This window comes from Centruroides vittatus, unplaced genomic scaffold, assembly GCF_030686945.1.
Source record: "Centruroides vittatus isolate TY-2023 unplaced genomic scaffold, ASM3068694v2 scaffold_861, whole genome shotgun sequence".
Taxonomy (NCBI): Eukaryota; Metazoa; Arthropoda; class Arachnida; order Scorpiones; family Buthidae; genus Centruroides; species Centruroides vittatus.
In genome coordinates, this window is record NW_027122718.1 from 3876375 (window position 1) to 3901374 (window position 25000).

General features: G+C 30.6%; 1 protein-coding gene across 1 annotated transcript; it reads right to left on the reverse strand.

The window, feature by feature from the left end:
- Positions 1-3928: 3928 nt before the first annotated feature.
- LOC136990052 (mucin-6-like) lies at positions 3929-24261 on the reverse strand. Its single transcript, XM_067288393.1, has 3 exons — positions 22735-24261; positions 11130-11252; positions 3929-6557 (listed from the first exon to the last, which is right to left on the reverse strand). The coding sequence occupies exons 1-3, from the start codon at positions 24259-24261 to the stop codon at positions 4743-4745; spliced, it is 3465 nt and encodes a 1154-aa protein (XP_067144494.1). The 3' UTR covers positions 3929-4742.
- Between the last annotated feature and the right edge of the window lie 739 nt (positions 24262-25000).

The window sequence follows — 25000 nt, forward strand, 5'->3', positions numbered from 1 at the left end:
GATCCAGGTAACCTCTAAACTTATCCAAACCTGCTTGACCACTGCACGAACAGGTTTTTTAATAATATATATAAAGAGACGATTAGTCAGAAATGACAATAAAAATGATTGGGAGGTAAAGATACAGTATATGCATTACTGAAGGTTTAACAACACAAAATAGCTGTGATTTCCAAGAATTTATTTGGTTTAGTACTAAAAATTTATATTGTCTGACCTTGGAAGATAAGTACTTTCATTGTTTAATTAAATAGTGAAAAATGGAAAAAAAATTCCTTAAAGCTTAATAAATCTTTTTCGTTGTAAAGTAACTTTTTTTTCTTTATTATAATAAAATTTTCGAATGATCGATAGTTATAAAATTGGCTTAATTAAATAAATGGATAGAATTATAATTTATCCCAATTATCTGTATCCATTAAGACTTTCACGTTTAAAAAATGTATATAAATTTAAGGATGAAATACAACACGTGACCTATTGTTATGGCAATATTGTCTTAAATTAGTTATCAGCCAACAGATGGCGAAATATACTAGTGTAGGAGGAGCTACGTACACTATTTGAAAAATTTTCTTGACCAATAGCGAAGGAGTCTTCGTTTTCAAGGTCAGCTGTTACAATGATATATCGAATGTTATTTGTTTTCTTCGTAAACTTTATTGATATATTTTCTTTTCGGAATTTTTAATTTTACACAATTATATTATTATATTTTAAGGCGAAATAAATTATCCGCTGTTAGTAATATTACACGCATCACACGTGCTTCCATCTATTACTATAAAATCGAATCATTAAAAATTTTTCGGATAAAAATTTGATTTTGTCACCCGGATTTTTGATATTAGAATCTTATTTTTTTACGTGTAATTGAATTTTCTTTCTTTTCTTCCCCTCGATTATAATATAATACTACCGAAAGGTCTTCATTTCGGAATACAGAAAATTCGCCGTATTTCGAAAAAAGACACGAAATTACCATTTAAAAAACCTTCCCGACGTAGAAATATATAGGCTTTCCTATCTATCAAGATAAGTTGTGACCTTTGTCATATATTTGTTTCATTCGCCATTGACCTCGTTAAACGAAGATGAACAACGGGCCGCAGACGTTCACCAATATGCATTCAAGGTGTATTGTAAACTCTTATATATAGGAAAAAAAAAAAAAAAAACTTTTATTCTTGATGCATGACGAGTCAGCTCCCGCTGGTCATATACAGACAGACAGTAAAGCCTGGGAAACACTGAACTTGAAGAACATTGCCACAACTTCACTCTTCAATAACAAGCAAAGTTGAATGGCCTTTTGCTTTTTTTTTCACTGCCTCCTTTTTTTTCATTCTCTCTCTCTTTCACTGTCTTGCATATCAATCATTTTTTCTTTACGTCTAACTCTGGTTTCCATTGTGCACTTCTAACCTTGATCTGGTTGGTGATGGAAAGGAAGGTGAACTTTACAATGAAGACAGGAAGAACATTTTCAGTGGACCGAATAGTAGGCCAGCTTCCCTATTCACTATTGACCCCTCGGGGGTAATGTGGACTTCTAACCTGTTTTGCCGTCTGGTACCGTATCTGGCCCGAACGGGTGAAGCGCTTAACACTACTACCGGAGAAATCATAATTTGTTGCTTCTTCGGATTGAGATGTTACGCTTGACAACGCGCAATTTCACTTAACAGTTACGTGGTAGTTTAGGTAACACCCAAAACTATCAACAATGGCTCGATCCGGTCGTTTTCGTACGTAAGGGCAAGTAATAATTTAACATTTACAGAGAGCGTAGACTTATAATTATTTAATTTAGTAAAACTGAAAAAGAAAAAAAAAAACATTCATCTGCCTCTCCGCTTTTTAAAGCGAAAAAAAAAGCTGGCTTCATTTTTAAAATGTTTCTTTTCAAATTTTTGTTTTCTTTCTAAATTTCGAATTTAACGAAAAAATCGATTTAAGTTTTTTAATTCCCTTCCTTTCTAATGTATTTTTTCCTTCTCGAAAAAAAATTTTGTTGGGTCGCTTCAGAGAAATTGGAATTTCTACTTTAGCAGTTTTGAAGTTTCTCAAACTAAAAAAAAAAATACAATTTATTTTTTTAAAGTTTTACTTCATTATCAAGTTTAATCATTAATATATAAATTTTAATATTTGTACAAAAAAAAATCGTGCTTACAAAGAGAGTATCGATTTTTGTTGAAACTAATTTAATCAACATCTGGTTTTACTCAAACGGAGACAGGCAGAAAATTATAATTTTTCAAATAAATTTTCATCAAAAAATATATAATTTAACTAAGTTTTATCAAGAAAATCCTCCGGCATTAATATAAAAGTTGTTAATAATGGAGAAGAGAGCCCCTTGCTTATCATAGAAGGTATTTATCAAGTTTCCTATTATCAGTTCTATGCTTTTTCTCCCTTTTAATATTTATGCTTGGAAGAGTTCATTGTTTGTAATTTCATTAATTCCAGTTTAGAATTTTGCTTTATGTTAATAACTGTCCTGACACATCCATATGTCAATGACACTGATAAAGCACAGCACAAACCACGTTACAGAGTATGACTCATTTGGACCAAAGTAATAAAACCATCTACTTTCTGTATATATATTGACAGCGGGGAAAATACAAGTTTTTATCGCCAGATACATCCTCTTTTCGTCATTTTTATGGTAAGTTTAATAATAAAATCCGTACATTTTAAAACTTGTTAATTTATCTCCAAGTCCTGTAATTAAAAATTTACCCATTTTGATAATCGATTTTCTATCCGGGCCTAAAATCATCAATGAAAAATTCCAATTCTTTTCTTCTTCCACTATCCGCCGATCTGATTGGTTACGAGTCACTACTTAAGTCTTTCATTGGTTAAAAAAAAATTTTTTTTAAAAAGAAAAGTTTTTATTTATATAAAATTTTAGGTAGTTTACATAAAAATACTTTTTTTCTTTTCTTTACTATCGATGATATTGTAATAATAAATTATGTATAAATGACGTTATATAATACATACAAACTGAGTTATAATTATGGTTATGTCAAAATGGATCGGGAAGGGAGGGGGGAAAAAACACAGTTAAATTTACATTGTCAGTCTTTCATAAATCTTTGTTTGTTCTGATCTGATATTCAGACGAAGGTGAACACGTCACTGTATCGATAGTCACAGCTGCAGCGTCCACTTTTCCCATTACTCACACGTCACAGTCACAATTGTGAGTCATGTCGCGGTTTAGTCCATTCTGGGCAGACTTCAGTAGGGGAGATTCGATATTGGGATGAGTCGATTTTATATGCTAATATGCAAATGAGAAGAAATATTTCTTTCTTCTTAAATTATTTTTTGGGGAATTTATGAATAAATGAAAATAAAATTCTTGCATTTGCATAATTCTCTCTCTCTCTCTCTCTTTGTATACTTTCGATTAAAAGCCGTTTAACTTGTTAGATAAAATTATTGATTTTCTGTCATTTTTTTATATAGAAGGTCAAATAATTTAATTATATATATATGTGTGTGTGTGTATTTCTTTTTCTTCCTATGTTAAAGTATAAATTAAAAAATATATAAAATGGTAGGTTTATATATCTTTCAAAAAAGGCATTGTATAATACTGTTGTGATGTAGTTAAAAAACTGTCAAAATCTTAACAGTCGATTAATAATTTTTAACGATTTTTCAGCAAACTGACATACGAATGTCAACGCTTGTCACTCGTTTGCCACTGTTTAAAAAAACAAAAACAAAATAATTGGTAAAAAGTTACTTAGTAACTGTTTATGGGCATCTCGAATGTATCCCTGTACTGATATTAAGGATTATATATATATACACACATACAGTATCTGTATAAAAGCAATAAAAATAAAAAAGTTTTAATCTTATGTAATGATTTGTAAGCAATTGACTATGAAAATATGTCTTTGGAAAAAAATGTTTTATTCTCACACATTCAAACCTGAGAGCAGTATTAGAAAGTATTATGGCACATCTTGTAAAATGCCAGTACAGCAAAAAGTGCTGTCATATAATTTCATTAACTAGATTGTGACCTGAATCTACATTTGTGATGTTATTCCGGGCACACAATTTTCACGTCAACAAAAAAATTCAAAGAAAAAATAATAATAATAAAATAATAATTGTACAAGCAAATAAGAACAATTGGACTAATAAAAAAAAGACGATGCTTATAAACAGAAAAAAATAGTGTGTTGATCCCCACGAGCTCCCTGAGTTCAGAACAAAAACCCCATGTAGGAAGGGATTCTACTTTTGGCTAAATAAAAACTAAAAATTGACCCCCACTATAAAAAAAAAGAAAACAAAAAAAAAACAGTTCAAGTAATATTAATATGTGCATGCAGAGGAGCATACAATGAGGTAGACATAAATGGTTGGCAAATATAAGTGCTGTTAAAAATAAATGAGTAGAAACTCTACAAAATTGTGACACCCGTTAAAAGACTATGTAAAAAGTACACTCCTACGTTTAAAAATTCTGCTTGTATTCTCATTCATCTTGCATTTACTTCCATTAAAAAAACTACCAATAACTTTTGTTGGAAAAAGATAGTGAATTCTTGAGATCGCCTTTTTTTGTGACTTCGGTAATCGTAAGTAATACTACGCTTGAGAACTACTCGTACACCGAACAAACACCGTCCGATACTGATGTACTGTTGCTGGACGCAACAATATAGCACCCTGAGTTCAAATACTGTATTCAGGATGGCCTAGAGTGAGGCAGGCAGGGTGGCTAGGGTGGGGCTTGAAGAATGATCCTCATTCCCGTAACAGTCACTAGGAGGCACTTCCATCTTGGTGGCACTAGTCTTGAGCCGTTCCAAATGTCCCCACCAACCCTGGTCTTGCAGGCTGGGAAGGGGAAAAAGGATGGGATTAGGTGAGCCACCAAGAAGAGCAACAGATGAAGACACTGGCACAGAAGATAAAGCTGTGGCTGCTAAGTTTGCTTTGGTAGGGGAAGAAAGCGACGGGGGTAGGCCAATTGTACTGGCAAAAAAATCTGGTCCATAAGAGCCACGGATACGACCACCATCTATGTCTGACACTAGTTGGCCTCCCCCCGTCAGAGGAGATGTAATGTTAGGAGTAGAATGAGACTGAAACTGTGAGGATTTTAGTTCTGGGCTGGTAGAGGATGCACTCACTATCACAGAGTGCCCAGAACTAAATATAGAAACAGGTGGAAGTGCTGTAGAAATGGAAGAAACTGTGTAGGAAATTGGCGAAGAAGCAAGATTAAATGTATTGATAATATTTGTAAATGTATTCATAGATGTGGTCGTATTCAATAAAAAAGGCTGTGACTCCATGGATTCATCAGTATTTGTTCCACATCCCACGCTACCAGTGGGGGTGGAAGCAGTAGCATTGTTCACCTCTGTCTGTCTTCCTTCCGACGCATTCTCAAAGACTCTAGGTGAAGAGGAGGAACTGGTAGCATATGAAGTTGGCACTTGTTCTGATCCTATAGGGGATGAGGATTCAGGTGACAAAACAGTGGTACAATTTGCAACTTGGTTTCCAGAAGACATTGTATATGGCGAAGAAACAGATGGCATTGATGACTGACTTGTTACTATTGATGCAAATGGTCCAGTACTAGATGATGATGAAGAAGGATGAATAAACTGATTACTAAGATTTTGTTGTTCAATTGGCTGTGCAGAAAATTTTTCAGAAATAGTGCTTGACTCTTGTATAGTAACACTATGCTTTTGATCTTCAGATCTGTAAAGCTGCTCCACTGTTGAATTTTCATTTTCTCTCCTTGAATTACCCTGGCCATAAAAGGCACCAAAGTTCATTCCATTTGATGTGTCTTGGTGTTCCTCGAGATAACCAATGGGCTGATCGGGACCCGATTCATTGTTCTGATGAAATTCTGTAAGCGATTCACTTGTAGAGAAAGCCCTTTCATTTTTTGGGTCTCCCTTCTGAAACTGAGAAATGTCACCAGAATTATCACTTGCTGTCATTTGGCTTTGTTGTAATGGAGAAGGTCCCCTTGACCAGAGAGCTGCAAGATCAGCAGGTGGAGTATGTGATAAGCCTCTCATTTGTTCTGATGTGGATGAAAGTGGTTGATGAACAGTTGGTTGACTTAAAAATGAAGAAGAATGATCATATGTATGAATTCCTCCAACAGAACCAGAAGGATGCTGATTTAAGAATGTCTGACCAGATGGACTGTGTGAGGGAACAGGATGTTGATTGTGGAATGGGCTAGCTGTTATTGTATGTCCTTGTTCTTTTTGACTTTGGCGATTTTGTATCATAGATTTAAGACGACTGTTCATTACTTGATGTCTCGACGGACCAAAATCACCTAAACCTTCTTCGGCCATTATATTTGGCGTCATATTGACACGATCGATTGGCAATAAATGGCCATTATAAGTAGCAATTTGTGGATTTTGAGTTGGAAATGTATATTGAGTATCAAACATCTGATTCATTCCAGAATTATGACCAGGTAAGCCAGATTTTGGTGGTCCACCTAAACCATATTCTGGTGGATAACCCTAGATAAAATAAAAAATGAATTATTGCATTTACTTACACTGTGACACCAAAAATTATACCAATGAATGAAATAATTTACTTAAAAATTACTACAATAGTTCATGCTATAACACAATACATCATAGATTTAAATATCAATAGAAAGCAGGATTATTTTCAAATTTCGATCATTTCAAAATTTCGTGAATTTAAATGACGGAATTATCGTGCCGTATTTGAAATAAATGTGAATTTTCATATTTTCTATACTTAGCTTGTATTTCATTGATACAATTGTACCGATATAAAAGTGACGTACGCTTTTTTAAAAGACATTTTTATTTAATTTTGAAAAGAAACTTTATATTAGACACAGTTTGCTTATTTTTAATAATTTAACAATTAAATTTTAAAATTAACGACTCGGATAATACGAGCTAATTCCGCAAATCGATTACCATCGTCCCAACAATAGCGAAAATAGTAAAGATCGGTTCGAACAAAATTTTTACTTTTTTGAAAACATTCCAAAATGATTCATTATTGATTACATTGTCCTCAAATTTTTTTCTTTAAATTTTATATAAAATAATTCATAAGAGGAAGATAATAAGTGAAAGATTTTAAAAATTTAGACACTTTTATCTTATTTTTTATATACAATTAATGTTCTAAAAATCTTTTCCATTCTCTGAAATCTGAATAAAAATTTTAATAGCACTACTAAATCTGAAAGCTAGGCCATGCATGTAAGGAGACTTAAGCCCTCTTATTTAGGAAGAATTAAAAAAAAAATTATTTTGTACCCGGTCAGTTCCTTCTTAAGCTATTGGTACTATTGGTATTGTGTTACTCTATATATTGTGAAAATTAAATAACTACATTATGAAAAATAGCATTTTTTTTAAACCCCCACCCTTTTAAAAATCCTCCACGAAGGCCTATCTAAAAGTTATTTATTAATAAATAAACTAATAATTTTATTTAGACTTTTATCCAAATATGCATTTCATTATAAGAACACATCTTATAATAAATATTATAAACATTTTTTTTAAAATTTAAATCATACAACTTTCTTCCTAAAAAAAAACAAAAAATAAAATAAAAAACACATATAACAAGTTATGAAAATTATGATTACGAAACAGATAATAATAATATATTAAATAATGCAAAATAACAGTTATTACAAAAGAATTTCGGTACCGTATCGGGCAAAATAATGTTAGTAGTATAAAATTTACGAACGCGACACCGAATAAACATTTTTCGTAATAAATTCGGCATTTTTTACAGAAATGTTCGATCGTATTATAGGAAATTAAGTGCGTACATAAAATAGGTATAATTTTTGTAACACGGACAGTGTTAAGAAATTTTTTTCCCGTCGAGGCAACCGGAAAATTCACTTTATAGAATAACTAAAACGTTCGAATAAATAAAACTGCTTAAAAATGAAATTTTTCGTTATTATTATCTAGTAACGATTTCTTGCGACTTACTCGTCGTCGTCATCATCGTCTAATCAAAATATAATAAACAATCCATACCAATATTTAGGCAACTTCGTTAACCTTAAATAAGACAATTCAATTTTACATCGTCAATTTTTAAATGTCTGCAGAATATTGACGAAAAGACATTCTGATACTTTAAAACATTGTTATCACAGTTATTTTCAATTATTATGAAGCTTCGGAAGTTCAACTTTAATGGAAGATAAAAATATACATTTTATAGGGAAAGAAATATAATATTCAATATTCATTAATATATTTATATTTATACTTATGTTATTCAAGATAACAAAAACACAATGAAGTTGTTTTGTTTTTATGAAATAAGATTTGTAAAATACATCTATTTAATTACTCCATTTTTAAATTAATACAATCATTTTATAAAAAGTATTATTATACTGTATATTTTAAATCTGTTTTTATAATTTTTGTATTAGAAATAATACTTTTTAAAACTTTTTAAAAAAGTTAATAGAATAATGTAGATATGAACATAGTTCCACGTAAAATATATTATGTATAGCATAAAATTATTATTAATTATATAATAAAATGTATGTATAACAGAACCATATTTGTGTTTCAATTACCGAATTACTAATTTCCAATTTAAAAAAAAATATATATATATATATATATATATAGATATTTTTTTAAATTTTCTTAAAAACAGATATAAAATAGACAAATAAATATATATATTTACTCCAAAAATCATAATAAAAGCAACAATAGTTTTGACAAGGGAACTCAGAAATAGATACAAATGAAGAAAGTTATCTTAATTTGAAACCAGCCAGTTGGGTTCTAGAAAACTATTCTTTGTATAACTATTGTTGCAGCCGCACCCAGGTACAGGGTTAGATCCAAGTATGACCCATGCCATTGGGTTGTTGGGCATAGACGGTCAACCAGGCATGCTGGACAAAAGACCATGACCTGTTCCATCAATAGCAGCTGTTGGACAGAAAATTTACAAAGAAATGTGTTCTAAGTTGTGCAGTCAAAGACACCACTTTCGTTTTTCAACCCAACCGTTTTACTTTCGTTTTCGCGTAGGAAAAGAACGAATAATAATAATAAAAAAAAAGAAAAAAAATAGTAGAGTTAATTTTTAAATGTTAACGAAATTAAACGATATCGGAAATACTTCGTAAATTCCGGCATGATATCGGAATAAGAGTAATGATTTCCACTTCGTTAGCAATCGATTATTTTCTCTTCAGCAGTTACAAAGTTTCATTCTAGTGAAGTGCAGTTATGAGAAGTGTTTGTCATCGGAGTAAGGCCCGAGGCGTTCTCCATTGTTAAGCAGGGCAGAGTTGAAGCTGTCAGGAAGAATGCTCTCCAATCTCCACCTCTGAAGTCCTTCTTGTTATTACTTCAAAAATCAACTGTTACTCAAAGCTTTGAAAGTAATCCCGTAATAGTTATCTGCTGGAATTTTTTACGGGAAAAACAAAAATTAATTCCCTTCTTTACAGGGAACGAGAAGAAGAAGAAGAGGAAAAAAAAATACGGAACAAAGTCGGGCGGGCGCAAAACTTGAAACAAATTCAGAATTTTAATAAAGCGACACGATGTTTTAAAATTAAAAAAGCAAAACCCAAAATAATTTACTGTATATAATTAAAATGTATATATAAATTTCTGTATATATCTAATGTAATTTAGAAATTAAATTTACTTTCTAAAATACACGTGACTGTTTTTTAAACGGCGCTTAATCTTTTTCTTCTTGTTTTTTTTTAAAAGAAAAAAACAACACCGAAGCACATCATTTATTTTAAGATTTAAAAATTTTCGAATATTAAAAGAAACAAGATTTAACATATTTATCAAAAAGTTTTTTTTTTATTCGGATCAAAGAACCCATAAATTCTAGTGTAGTGAAGAAATCGATATTTGTTTTCCCTGGACATTTTGGGCTTGGGCGATGTGTGTGGTTCATTTAGCACTTAATTACCCACAGATTTACGAATGGTTAAGGAATAGATGATCAATAACCTTTCGTAAACTTCTAGTCGACTATAATAAGCTTTACAGACTCATTTCCTATCTTGGGAGGGGGAGGAGGATGGAAAACTTATCGGATTCTGCCGGAGAATAAAAACTAATTGTGTTGTGTCAACCACTGATAACAAAATTATCCTTCCAGCTTTTTAACCGAAAATGGCAGGGGGGAGGAGAATGCAAAATTTTATTCATTAAAAAGGATCTAATTTGACTTTCGGGGATATATGGAGCGCGATTTGCGAAAAACGGGCGAAACGGAGTAATTTTCGCCTCTTTTGATGGGATTTTTTGGGGAGGATTAGCTCCTCCCAAAACTAAAACACTGTATAACGGTGCCGTGTTTCGCGGACGTAAACGATTGGGCGGAGTGTTCGAGCAGATGTGAGCGATCGGTAACCGAAAATCTAATTTTCCCCGACGTCGAACACCTGGCGGAAAGAAGACGAACTAACGGTACGTTCCATTTCGGCTACACGGGGAAGTGGGCTACACGGAGTAGACCATCTGGTGCATGGGACGTGAGAAAACGACCCAGATGGCAACTTAGGTCTACAAGTGGGTAACATGGTTGACCCGACAGGGTCATCTTATGATCGGATTTTGTGACGTCATAACGCTAGCTACCATCCAACGGTGTGAACAGGTCGTGTTTAAGATGTTATAGAAAATTACCTGCGAATCGAATATGGTTACTTCGGAAGTGAGGAGAGGAAAAAAAAAAAGCAGAAGTTATTGTTTTGCAGCTGGTGCCGTTTTGTAATGTTAAGAGAGAGGCCCTGTAAGCCAAGACTGGTCGACGATGAATTTGCACGACTCTAAAGTGCGATTTGTAATTGTAATGAGTATAGGTGAATAAAATTCAAAAACTGACTCTGAATAAGACTAGTTTTCTATGAACGGTTACAATGTGTTTTGCAAGCAGATATCTTTATATATATATATGAAAATCAATTTTTAAAATTGCTTTTGTGCTATTAATTAATTTGTTAAACAGGAAATTCAATTTCCGTTCGGTTAATTCATACGTAACGAGTTAATCTCCATTTTACTTACCCTGTGTTGCGGGTCAGATCCAGGTTCACCAGGATAAGATTGGTTACCATTGATACTTCGGTCACCCTCTACGCCAGTGCTACGAATGGGAGGAGTTTGGCTTTCTTTCTTAGCAGCACTTACCTGTTTAAGAAATAGAAAATATTAATTCTTAAATTATCGCGTAATTCGTTTAACTTGTCAACATTAACGGTGGCCACTGCCGGTTAATCGATAAAGTATGCAAATAACTGGCGGTTCGTTGTCCCGCTTTTGTATTTTTAGCGCGATACACACGAGCTAATAAATTTATTCACTGTAATCATTGTCCATTTAGTCGAATCGTTTAAAAATTCTTATTTCCAGCATCGAAAACAAATTACGAATTTAACACATTTCTAAAATTTTTACTTAAAACTTATCGGTAGTGTTTATTTTTTTATCGTTTTTACTTTCACTTCGTATTCTCGACCAATGACAACGTATTAAGCTGTCTACTTTGACAAGTGTCGAGAGACTGATTGCCCAAGTCGAACAAAAAAGTGATCTATACACAGATAAAAATTACATTCAATTATTATTTATACACACGAAACTTACTATAAAATGGATTTTGACGTTACCATAGCAATATTGACTAGAACCCACCGTGCATTGCACTGAGATATATCGAATCAATCAAAATGTTATTTGCATGTAAATACAGCGATATACAGATTTAATTAATTGAGTGAGAACATTAGTCGTTATCCGAGAGCTTAAACTTTTCAATATGGAGTAATAATAATGGCAAAAAAATTTATATGTGTATATATATATATATATATGTGAGAAGTGCAAACAATGTTACTATCAAATATTGACTGTGATGATAAAAAAAGAACGTCACCTGCTGGTCAACCCTCCTGACCATCTGGCAACACCAGGTGGTCAGACAACATGACTGGGTTGAAGAATACAAGAAAGGCAGCGATTAATTGATGCACAATAGCCCTGCCTTCACTTTAAGATGGAACACCGACAGAAATCTTCAAAGCGGAAAAGAACCAGGGAAAAAACACTACATGAAAAACTGCTTCCTGTATAATCATACTGGATAATAGAATTAGTATGGTTTGTGTCTGAATAAAATTTCCAAAGAAATGCTTTTTAAAAAGAAGGAAAATAACGTGTCTTACTTTACCGAAACTTTAAATAATAAATTTCTGCGAGAGAAATTTTACAACAAAAATATCAACCGGAGTCATCTTAACCTATTACAACTGGCCACAATACTCCATCAATGATTAGATGGATTTCTGAAAGGAAATGAAACAACGAATCGATGTTATCGCGGAGGGGGAGTAAGTCGTTTACTTTATATCTTATATTTTGTATGAGATATTAAAAAAGTCCGTTTCATATCGGTTAATTTTTCCCCGGAAAAAGTCTTTTCACTGGCAAAAGCGCAATTGCAACTAAAAACAATAAAGTCTGTATTTCCAAGTTCCATATAAAACCGCTTCTTTTATTTTACTTTTTTTTCTCTTCTTACTTACTTGACCGGACTTTCGCCATATTGGCTTCCTACTGGCGACATCATTCAATCAAAGGCAATTGAATGTTTGTAACGCCATGTTTACCAAGATGCAACGATTACCGAATGTAAGCCAGAATGGATCGATAAGAGGAAAGCATTTATAATATAGCGACCAATACGGGAAAAACTCGATACATAAATGAACATTTAGGAAAAATCACTTACGAATAACAACTCGGTACACGGCGCACTTTTTAATTTTTACTTTCGTAAACCAACTTTATTAAACAAGGTTATATATATATATATTTCTTATTTTAAAAAATGTGATTGGGCGCTTTAAAATTTAAAATATTCATTCGACGAAACAAAATGTCCGACACGCAATGAATATTTCAGAATTTTCCTAGAGGACATTCTCCAATATCTATAACGTAGAGGACAATGGCAATCATTATTCAACGCAATTTTCAGTATGCCAAAATCGATTCTATTGATTCAATTTTAAAAATACGTCCGTTGGCGAACCAATATACGATAAGACAGAACAATATTAAACATACTACTCGAAGTAATTAAAATCGAAAATAGTAGTTTTTCGGTCAATTCCAATTTAACACAACTGTCGGCATTATAAATATTGAAAACAGGTAAATTGACTTTTACGGTGGTGAAAAAAAATTTTTATTTTTGAAAACTTGATGTTAATCGAATTTCTAGTGACGTGTGCCATGACTCAGTTCATCTTTTTAAAGGCTGAATTTAGCTGAGTCAGCCATTTAAAAAACGGACGATGACCAAACTACTTTCACTATTTAACTTTTTAAATTTTATTACCGATAAATTCTTTATAAAAGGGGAGAATACGAAAAAGTATAAATTCAAAATTCAATTTCTTATATTTTTCTATATTTAATTAAACCGAATTAAAAAATATATATGTATTATATATATATATATTAAAACAGGATATTAAAAAGTCAAATTACTGTATCCCCTACAGGAAAACTAAAAATGCAGGCGTTGTAAATTTTGTCAATAAAATTGATTTTTTCTCCATTCAACTTTTTCCTTTTGGCCTGGTTGTTTGGCAAGCGGATGGAAATCTGAACTGGGAAATCGTTAAAAGGCACATGCCCAAAAATGAATCTAATAGTCCTAAGATTTTTATTAAAAATGATAAACATGGAGGGCAGCAGGGATTGACAAATCATTTATTCTCTCGTTTACGTTAATCAATCAAAATATTTTAAATATATATATATATTTTTTTGCTTATTCCCTAAAAGAAAAAAAAATTGCCGACGAACTCCGTAAGAGAAAAGGAAAACTGAAGAGACAATTTGTGGAAACTTTCCCATCCTTTTCTATCGCGGAAACCAGCTCACGATTCATCGACTTTTGTTATCTTTTTCTCGTCGGAGCTTTTAGCGGTGACGTCACGGCCAATGACGTCAGGCTGGCAACGGAACCAACTCATTCACTTGCATTACGTACGACGTCGACGTAATACTGGAAGAGGAAAACGACCCTCGCTAGAAAAATCACAAAGTCAAACGATTTGTTTCTTCCGTTTGCGATTTCATTCATGTCACGAGACCAACATCTTCTAAATCCCAATGGATAAAAATGTTTTTAAAGGAAAAAAAAAAATGTTACGAGCAGTCAATATTGAATAAACTACGCCGTAATCTAGTGCCAGACAATTCTTTTTTCAATTCTACAAATAAGAAAAATATATTTATTTATTTATTTATAAATAAACTCGTACGACGTTTAAAAATTCCTTTTTCCGACTTCGTTTCCCCTCTTAAAAATAAATTATACACAGTTAAATTATTCATCCCGTAAAGTTCTACCAACTTTTCGGTAAGCTTATTAAGTCGGAGATTATTTTTAAAAACGATTCGAATGGTGTTATTTGCCTTTCATAAATTCGCTCTATTCGATTCTGCAAACAAAACCAACAATTCGTTAATTCTACGGCAAAGAATTTTAAGAGACGAATCCCCGTTTGGCCCAGAATATTTGTTAATAATTTCGAAGCTGCCGAGTCGAATTTACAAATAAAAACGAAGATAAACGTTCCGGAGAATTTTATTAAATAATTTTAAATCGTTTCATTTTTAAGGCGAAAAATTAACATTAGCGTTAATTACTGCTCCGATTAATATATTAAACGATCTGCCGAATAAATAACCGGAATACGCTACGGTTTATTTATATTTAATATCAACCGTTCGATGCGCCGGTATAAAATTTTTAAAAATTAAAAAATTATATATATATATATATATATATATAAAAATTCCGCTGTTTCGTAAATGCGCGATTGGATGGGAGGGCGGCGGCCATCTTGCGTGGAAAGAATAACGGTAAGCTTAAAAATCACTTTTTAAATAGAACGGTTTAATCTCGATTAATGGAGACGTCTTTATTAAAATATTTTAAATATATTATTAAATGAATTTAGTAGGTGAGGATGAAAACAAAGCCGAGTAGAAAATTTAAACATTGATTAGGCGATAACCTTCTTTTAAAGCGTGGATATTTAATCTTTATCAAATGATTTATTTTCTCTCGAATGAAATATTCGTTTTATTCTAAAAATACACGTGGACAGAAATCTGTATATTTCATAAAATCCCGCGTATTGATCTAACGAATTATTAAAAAACCTATCATTTTCTGACAACAATTTCATTGTTATTTTTAAAAGGGTTCTTCCTCGACGGTATCAAAATGCCTTTTTCCCTTCTATTTTATTTTATTAAAATTTACCGATTAAAATTTTTCCTATATTAAATTCGGTAATGGATTGTAGAGAATTTTAAATTTACGTTTTACAGTTAATTTATTAAATTACAAACTTTTCGAGTAATAAATTAAACGCCAGTCGACGTTACCGCGAATACGTATATAAAAATTTATTAATAAACGAACAAATACCGATAAATAAAACCCGCAAAAATAAAATGTTTTAATGACGACAAACGTTTATTACTAGGTAAAGCCAGTATATTAGTGTGACTGTCTTAAATACCGTATTTTGTTTTGTAGAATTCTGTAAGATCTTTGGCAAATGCAATAATCGATATTCTATGATATTGAAATAGCTACAGCTATTAGAGATATTGCATATTATAGGCCAAAATGATTTATATAAGGAATTGTGTCTTATCACCTCTTCTTCCAAACAGTTATTATATGATAAATCAGTCACTATCTGTTCTTACACCTATATACTGAAAATCCTTGCTTTTAAGTTTTAATTCATTTGAGACAGTTAAGAAATTTAAAGAATGAAACAATTTGAAATTTACTAAGTTTTCCTCTCTAAAATTTTCTTAACCGAAAGGTGTGGACTTGATAAAATTTATAAAAACGTGGTGGTATTTTATAATTTAAACAAATTGAAATGCGTTGTGTCCGATGCAATTTATGTTTCCGGGCCTAGTAAAGCTTTGAGCTCGAGCCTTCGATTATTTCTTAACGTAAGACAAAGTTTTATATATAAACGTTAAGATTCCGGTTATAAAACAATTAAGGTGGAAATTCTTCTCCGACAAAAATGTTTAAAAACGATCGAACCGTTTTAAGATATTAAATCTTAAATTTAAAACGCGAAGTGGATTAATATTTTTATAAAATCGTCGACGAAAACCCGTACGTATAATTTACGACGATTAATAAACTTACGTAAACAAATATTTAAAAAGATGTTCGGAAAATATACCGGAATAAAAGAATTACGATAAGATTAAGAAATTAAGATAAACGCGCACGTTATATATGTTACTTAAGGGGGTATATATCTGTGTTTTCTAGTTAATTTCTGCAAGAAAATAACATAATATATCTATGCATATTTATTATTATAAAGGATCTTAATAATATAAAAATATAATAAATATTTGTATATGACATAATAATTTAATATATATTGTATGATGTAATTTGCTAATAATTTTTTTCTGATTCTAGCATAAAAAAATTATTCAAATGCTAACAATGATGTATCTTCCCTTCAAGAAAATATTGATTGAAATTTGATATTTTATCATCAAGTAAAAGTATGAATTTTTTTCCTTTTACTTTTTAAAAGTTTCTTTTCTATTCTTGTTAGCGTGACAAAATTAAGTAAGCAGTAATTAATAAGTTTCGAATGAAAAACAAAATTATATCATTGGAAATCAATCTATTTTTTAAAAAGTAATGAAATAATTTCAATCCGTCGATCTACAGAAAACATTCAAAATTACTTTTAAATAAATAAATAAAATCCTCAAATTGCATATTAAAAAAAAAGCTATACTTATTTGAGAAATTATTTTAAAAAAATAGTTTACTTCATGTTTCATAAACTATTTAATATTTCGTGCGTAATGAAATTTCAAATCGTCTAGAATCCTTACTGTTTATAAATATAACATTCATTCTTATATCAACATTTAAATTATTATAATGTACAGTTTTTATAAATTTGATTAGTAAGTTATACGAATAAACATTAAATTTTTAAGTTTTCAAAACTTAAAATTTGTCCGAACTAGTGGAATTTCTATTTTCTAACTTAGAAGTTTCTTAAAAATGTAATGTTTATGTATAACGTTAAATCGTTTAGAGAAAACTGTTTAATTTTTCCCTCTGTTCGGTTTCTCGATCTCTTATTTTCCATTTATAAAATACAAAATTTCAGAAGATTGAGGTCCAAGGTTTCATTTAGAAACATTTTTTAATGCTTACATAATAATTTAATGGTTTTTTTTTATTAAGTAAATTATGTTTAAATATGAAACTTATTAGTTACAAAATATCCTTTGTTGCTAATATATCCCTAATTCTGTATTAATGAACTATGATTAAAAATGTCATTAAATGCAAGAAGTTTTATTGTTTATTATTCTAACTAAATTTATTTATACTATTTTTCTCACTCTTCCAATTACTATCTGTTACTTAATGTTTTTTTAATCTATTCCTTTCGACTGAATGACCTTAACACTATCTCTGCTTGATCCCCGACATATGGCCTCAAAAGATGCTATTTCCAGATTATCTTTCTAAGCATTGTCTGTTATCCTATAAAAATTTGGGATTTATCAAATGTAATGAACAAATATGAATTTATACGGTAGTAATTTGAAAACTAAGTGCTCTATAAATTTATTGTTTCTCTGTTATTAACAATATTTCTTACAATAAATATTAAAACATAAAAAGAATTTCTTAAATTTTTAAGAAATGTTTTTGAAACTGAAGAAACACGCAAGTATTTTTCCAAGAAATTTATGATTAAAGCTAAATAAAATATTTACTCTATTTAAAACGTTACATAAAAATTTATTTAGTTAATGTAAAGTATTTATATAAAGTGTGCCTTTAACATAATAATTATAATAATTATATTTTATATTATCAAATTATCATCATATCAAATATACAAATTTCTCTAATGATATTTTTCAGGTCTTTAGGGAAATTACTTCCATTAAATTTAGATAATTAACAAAAATAAATTTAATTTAAACTCTGGCTTAATAAAATATTGATATAAATGTCATCAATTAAGTATTTACTTATGAATTAATGTTCATTTTACTAAATTTATTATCCTAAAATTTCTTTTTACGTTTTATTCCTTTTTAAATTAAAAGTATAAAATGTTTCGAGTTCAAGCCCGAATAATTACTATATTAGTATTTTGTTATAAAAATTATTATTATTATTATTAAACAATTTTTTTGAAATTTAATAATGTTATAGAAGTTATTATGTCGACGGTATTCGTACGCATTTACGACGCCGATACTTTTTAAAATTTAAGCGATTTATTTAACGTCCCTTTTAAAAAAACTATTTACTCGATACTTTTTAAAAATAAGAAATTTGAATATTATAAGACAAATAATGAAGTTAGAATACAAAATCCGAGTAATAAAGTTGAACATTGGTAAAAGTATTCTTGCTATAAATCTGAATCAAACACACAAAAAATAACTTGAACATCATGAATTATTTCTTTGAAGATGACAGTGAAATGCAGTCGTTGGCCAAAACCAATGTTACATTATCTTGGGACATAAATTACAATTTTGGGTTGTAAAAGAATATGAAATGTTCCTCAGAATGCATTGCATTTACATTATTCAAAACATTGTAGATAAGATTATATATTCAACCTAATTTTTTGAATTGTTTTTAAAATAAAAAGCATATAATAATGTATATGAATTTCATTTCAGTTTTTTTCCTATATTTAAAACATAAATAACCCTTATAAATAAAATATGTAATGTGTAGAACTACATTATAAAACATTAACAAAATAAACTTTTACTTTAAAGTTTAAAATGAATGAATCTATCTTTTTCTTCTTTATTTGTAGCAGAAAAAGCATTTTTTAATCATTAATCAATTAAAGAATAATGTGTAATTCAAAAAGTTTATTTTAATCTTTAATATAAATTTAATTAAAGCATTGATTTTTAATTTGAAAAGTTTTTAAATTAATTTTTTTCTTTTTTTTTTGAATAAACATGAATTATTTAGTGGTAATTCTGCAAAATTCATTTACTTTGTTATTATAAAGACTAAATATCCAGCATAATTCATTAAAATAATTTTACAATTCAAAAATGATTTTATATATAACGCTACTACAAACGGTTATTTTACATTCGAAAAGAACTCTTTAATCTGCCACACTATCTGCATCAGTCCTGTTTATTTCTAGTAAGATGTGTGTGCTTAAAAAGTAAAATAGCGTCAAATCACACAACAACGCTATTTTAGGATTTTCCCGTTATTTAAAAACAAAATGGCCGCCCGTTTAAAAATTTTACGATGTCGTATCGCTTACGAAATCAACGAAAATATTAAATAATAAATTCATCTTGATGTTTAAGATAAATTCCAATATAAATAAAAAAGAAAGTCATTCATTCTTATATTTTGTTTGAATGAATCGCGCATCCATACAAGCATGACCAACGCGATGTAAGTACTGCCTCCTGTTGTACACACACGTACACTACTGTACTGTACTGTACTGTACTGTGCTGCACAATATATCTACAGTAAGTGGCAGTGCACGAATATCACGAAATTTCATAAACAGCTTGTTGCAGATTGAAGAATTGTATTATTTTCAATGGCCCACTCCGAAAACGGCAGGATTTTGCACGTTAGAACACACCGAAGTTTCAATAAACAAATTGCGCGCTGAGAATACGGTGGAATTTAGTTCTAAAATTGAGGAGTGGGAAACATGTTCCGAAGTTCAGGCAGAAGCTTTCAAGTCGTTATTTGTTAATAATGCTTTATTCAATTATTGTATTTAGTTTAACACATTCATATAACAATTGGTCAATAATATCGAATTCATGCGCAGGCAAGCGGCAGAATTCCAAGGTCACTAAATGACAAAAATATTCAACTTATTACGCTATTTTAATGTAATAATTGAAGTTTTCTCAGCGAATTAAATTCTTTATTATTAAGTGACGGTTCAAACTAGGCAAACGATATAAAGAAGAATTACACGAAAAAAAAAATTAAACTATTCTTAAAAAGTTACATTTTTAATTTGATTCTCACAAAACATTAATCAGATTTTAAGTCAAAAAGTAATCTGTGCAAAAGCTTTTAAAAGTCTTCCAATTTATGAATAATAATAAATGTTAAACAACATATCAGTATTGATTATGATGGACAAACAGCAAATGTGTTCATTGGACCTTACAGAAAGAAAATCTAATAGAAATAGCAAAGGATGAGATAGCATGAGTCACTTACTTCCATTTAATCCCCTCCAAAATTACTAGAAAGTCAGGAAGAATAATCATAGTCCAACAAAATTAATCAGCCAGCAAAAGCAGTTCATTAAGTTTACAGAATATTAGATAAGTTTTCTCAATAAAATCAATGAATAATATATATTAATTTATGTAAAAAGTTATTCTGAGTGTTAAATTATATATCCTATATAATGATTTAATTTATTTTATATCAAGAAATGAATTTTGTTATATTAAAAATATTTAAAATTTTTGTATATGCTGCTGGTGCTGATGACCACTAATCTTTATGATATTGCCAAAAATCTTAATCAGTTTTATTCGTATTTTACGCAACGATAACAAATATGTTTTTCCCATGTCTTAACTCAAATAAAATTTCATTTTAAATTATCTAATGTATTTAATCGATATATTTTTAGTATCAATTATTTCGAAGAATGACCTCGGCCTTGCATTTTTAACATTTATAAAGCATACTACTCCACCCTTCATCCTTTGACCTTGACTCTCTGACACCCTAAAATAGGGAGTAAATGGACTTGACTTACAAGTATGACTAGTTTTAATGGATCAATTTTAATAAACTTTTCCACATATTTTCAAGTGTATTTATTGGTAAATGTGCTGAAAATAATGTTCTGGCATTAAAAAAAATCATCATCAGAGATATAATTTAGAAATTTAAAAAGAGAATTATCAATGTCAGTGTTAAAAATAATATATATATATACATGGTTTAGCTTAGTTAAAATCACACTTAGCAAGTATATTATTCTAAATGTTAAAGAAAAAAAAAAAAAAATCAAATGTAAAAAGATATTTGGCAACTATTTTATTAATGTAAATAAAAATGAAATAGTTTTCTCCTTTTTATTTTTAAATCATAGTAGAACGCACTCTTAAATTTCTTATAACTTAATTTTTTTTGTTTTTGTTAAAAATAAGATAATGAACTATATGCTTATGGGAAAACAATACGCTGTTTTGAACTGTAGCGGCTATAAAGCATTTCAAAAGAATAGTTTTGTTTATTGTATATTTTTTAAACAATAATACAAAGATCAGAAAATAAATTCATATAAAATTCTCATTTATATCAGAATATATAATTTACACGTAATGTATGTAATGAATTACACGAATTTAGATGTAATATATATTTATTTAAAGTCATTATTACGCAAGATTTTAAAAATACCAATGGAGTATTGTTCGTTATATGTAAAACTGGAAAAATATTAAAATCTCCACGATTGGCTATAAAATTTCTTAAATTAAAATTAAATAAATAAGGGTTTAGTTTGGTTATAAGAATGTGTAAGATTTACTTATTATGAGTCTGTAGTAGGCCTAACAAAATGTAAGTTGAATAAAAAATAATTTTATTCAAAGTCCCTGGGAAAACTGAATTTTGGATTAAAATTGTTTCTAAGCAAAAGAGCATATTAGGCTAAACACTTCGTGATTCAACAGTAAAAATATTAATAAATGTACAACAAATAAAAATTTAAAAGCATTCCATTAAATACATACATACATAATTCATTAGAAAATATTTTATATTTTAGAACATTTTAAAATTTATAAAACATTAGGCATATACATAGTTTCGGTCGGTCGCAGAACTTGAAAACGAGTATATGTCATAAGTTATAACCGGTTAACTTTGTGAATATTATATATTACTTTAAATAACTAAGTTATATGTATTATTACTTATATATAGCTTCACAAACAACCGAATACTGCAAAATTGTGATATTAATATTTAAAATATAACAACAGATGATAAAATTCTCTTGGTTTTACTTACAGTCTGTTAAGTAAATGTTAATTTTTGCTTTGAGAGAAACAAAGTAGGATTATTTTGCTTTTAAAAACACAATAAAAATGATTTTTAAGATAAAAATATTGAAAATAGAATGAAATAATTGAATTTTTCCTATTTACGTAATTTATATTCAATTTCAGAAATACTATAAATTCTAAGCAAATTGATAAAGCTAGTTTATTACTGTAGAGAAATGCCAATAAATTGACAAATACTTGTATTAAATATTTCTAAAAAGCTATATAATAAGATGAAAACATCTTGTAATTTGAAATTATATAATAATTATTTTAAACTATCTGTAGAGTCAATAAAGTCTTTAAATATATTTATATTTGAGGAGAAAATAATAATACAGAAATGTTAGCTACGAAAGCAAAGTTGGTATTCGGTAGATTATTGTAAAAAATATTTTAATGAATCATGTAATAAATTCTACTATAGAATAATTAAAATTGACTGAAAAATACTTACTTTTTCTTTTTTAGTTTTTAATTGGTCACACTTCCTCATCTTGCATATTTGATGACTACGTACACTCTTGCAGGGACCACACTCCCCACAATTGTCTTTTTTCAGGCATCCAGGACATTCTCCACATCTTTTTCTTTTCTTCTTAGGTACCTTTTCTGGATCCTGATTCGTAGGTAAACCTGCAGCAACAGCAGAATTCATCCCTTCCCAATGTTCGTTTGGAAGCGACAGTGTAGCCATAGCAGAAACACCTGGACGCGAGGTGGTGGAAGAGACCGAAGGCACTTGGAAAGTATTTTCAGCATTACCTCTCAGGTCTGCTGTGGAAGAATCAGGTTCCATTTTGAGCTGCTTTGAATCTGGGAAGCCTGTGCCTAAATGAGGCCCCATGTAAGGAATTTGTTGTGGATGGCCAGTTAGATGCATAAATGGTGGTGTTCCTCCTGAATATGGCATATTATTGTTATAAGGAGGATTGCCTCTGCTCATGTGTGTGGAAGACATTGGGTTTGTACCTGGTGGACCTAGAACTTGCAAGTGAGGGGTCATATTTTGCAGTTTATCACGATCTCCTGGATCATTTAATTCTGGACCCTCAGATGGTGCTTGTGGTCTTTCTCCTGAATCTACAGGAGAAAGACCTGAAGACATATGTGATGGTGGTCTATTTGGAGTGCCAATCCTTTCTATATTTTGTTCATTTGCCTTTTGTCCTTTTTGTATGTAATCAGTAGAATGAAAAGTCACTCTTTCTGATTCATGAGTTCCTTGTGCAGGAGTGGCAGAAGTTTGTATATCAGATTGAGCACTTGGTGGCCTTTGCCCAGTATCCTGTACACCTGGAGTAGCTGGCTGACTGGAAGGAAATTCTGCTCCTCCTACTTGTTCCCATGGCCTGTAACCTACATTTCCAGAAGGGGTACCCTCCCTCGACGGGGGATTCGAAGTTGGCACATTTTCATTTGATCTAGAATTGGGACTCTTATCTAATAATCTAGCAGAAAGCCCTTCGGGAGGATTATCTTGACTGGATGTAGTCGTCGGAATATCCGAAGAGGACGATCTAGGAGGCATCCCTTCGTTTTTCGTAAAATTATTGTTTTGGTAATTCGAAGCCGACGGGTGAAATGCCATATGAGGAGAAGAAAAAGGAACTCCCGACGGGAAAGGGGACGAAAAATGCGGCGCATTCGATACTTTTCCAAATAAAGTCGGCGACTGACCACGAGGATCCAACGTGTTGGATGGATGAAGAAAGCCCTGCGGTCCCGGTCCCGAATTAAATCCTCCCGGAAACAGACCGGGTCGAACAGAGTCCGACAAAGGAAAATCTGGCGGACAAGGACCGGCCATCACAGGATACGGCGAAGCTAGATGAGGCGGCGTTCCCATCCAAGCTTCCTGTCCCAAGAACGCCGAAGGACCGGGTCCCGGGCCCGGCCCCATAGACGGCGGATGCGAAGTTGCTGGGGCATAGCTTCCAGGCAAGGCTGCAGGAACGGAAGCCTGCCTACTGCTGTCGTTCATGCTCACCCTTTCATCTATTAAAAATACAAAAAATTAATTTTTTGCATCTGGTATATTTATCATTCTTACATTTAGACATACAGAATCGATATCAAATTTTTAATAAATTGATAAAAATAACAGATATTTCTAAAACTCAAGTAAAACGTACGTCTGCGTTTAAGTCTTTCAGTTCCCTAATCCAGAAATATTTAAAAAGAAAAAATATTTCTCGAAATCTATCAAGAAAGAGAAGAAAACAGTGAAGAAAAATTTTACTTGCGTTTTCTTCTTCTCATATCGTTTGGCTAACAATATGACTGAAATAACAGATAAGCAAGATTAGTCCCTACTACAAAGCCACAGACAAGAAAAATTTTATATAAACAAATTTCATTCTATGAAAAACACAAATTTTCTATCTTTCTTACAAAAAACAAATAAGAAAGACGAAATCAATGTAATAATTCCAGTTATTTTTTAACATACACTTTCAAAAGAAGGATTAACATATAAATTTCATTGTTAATACTTTATCAATTTATTAAGAAAAATACATTTAGAATAAAAACAATGTCTTTAAATCCATTTTATAAAATGCCTTAAATATATAACTGTAATTAAATTACAAAAAATAACATATTGTTTGTAATTGTTACCATTATGGAATTTTGAACCATTCAACTGTACTTTTTGCGTGTGAAACGTCGCGCTATCGATATTACTAAATAAACGTGTTTAACTTATCAATGCGATCTTC

Excerpts from the sequence above, each read along its gene's own strand:
- LOC136990052 (XM_067288393.1), bottom strand. The coding sequence starts at position 24,261 with ATGAACGACAGCAGTAGGCAGGCTTCCGTTCCTGCAGCCTTGCCTGGA. Across the intron at positions 11,253-22,734 it reads TAAAAACTAAAAAAGAAAAA|GTAAGTGCTGCTAAGAAAGA; the intron begins GTAAGTATTTTT and ends TTTCTTAAACAG. Across the intron at positions 6,558-11,129 it reads GATCTGACCCGCAACACAGG|GGTTATCCACCAGAATATGG; the intron begins GTAAGTAAAATG and ends TATTTTATCTAG.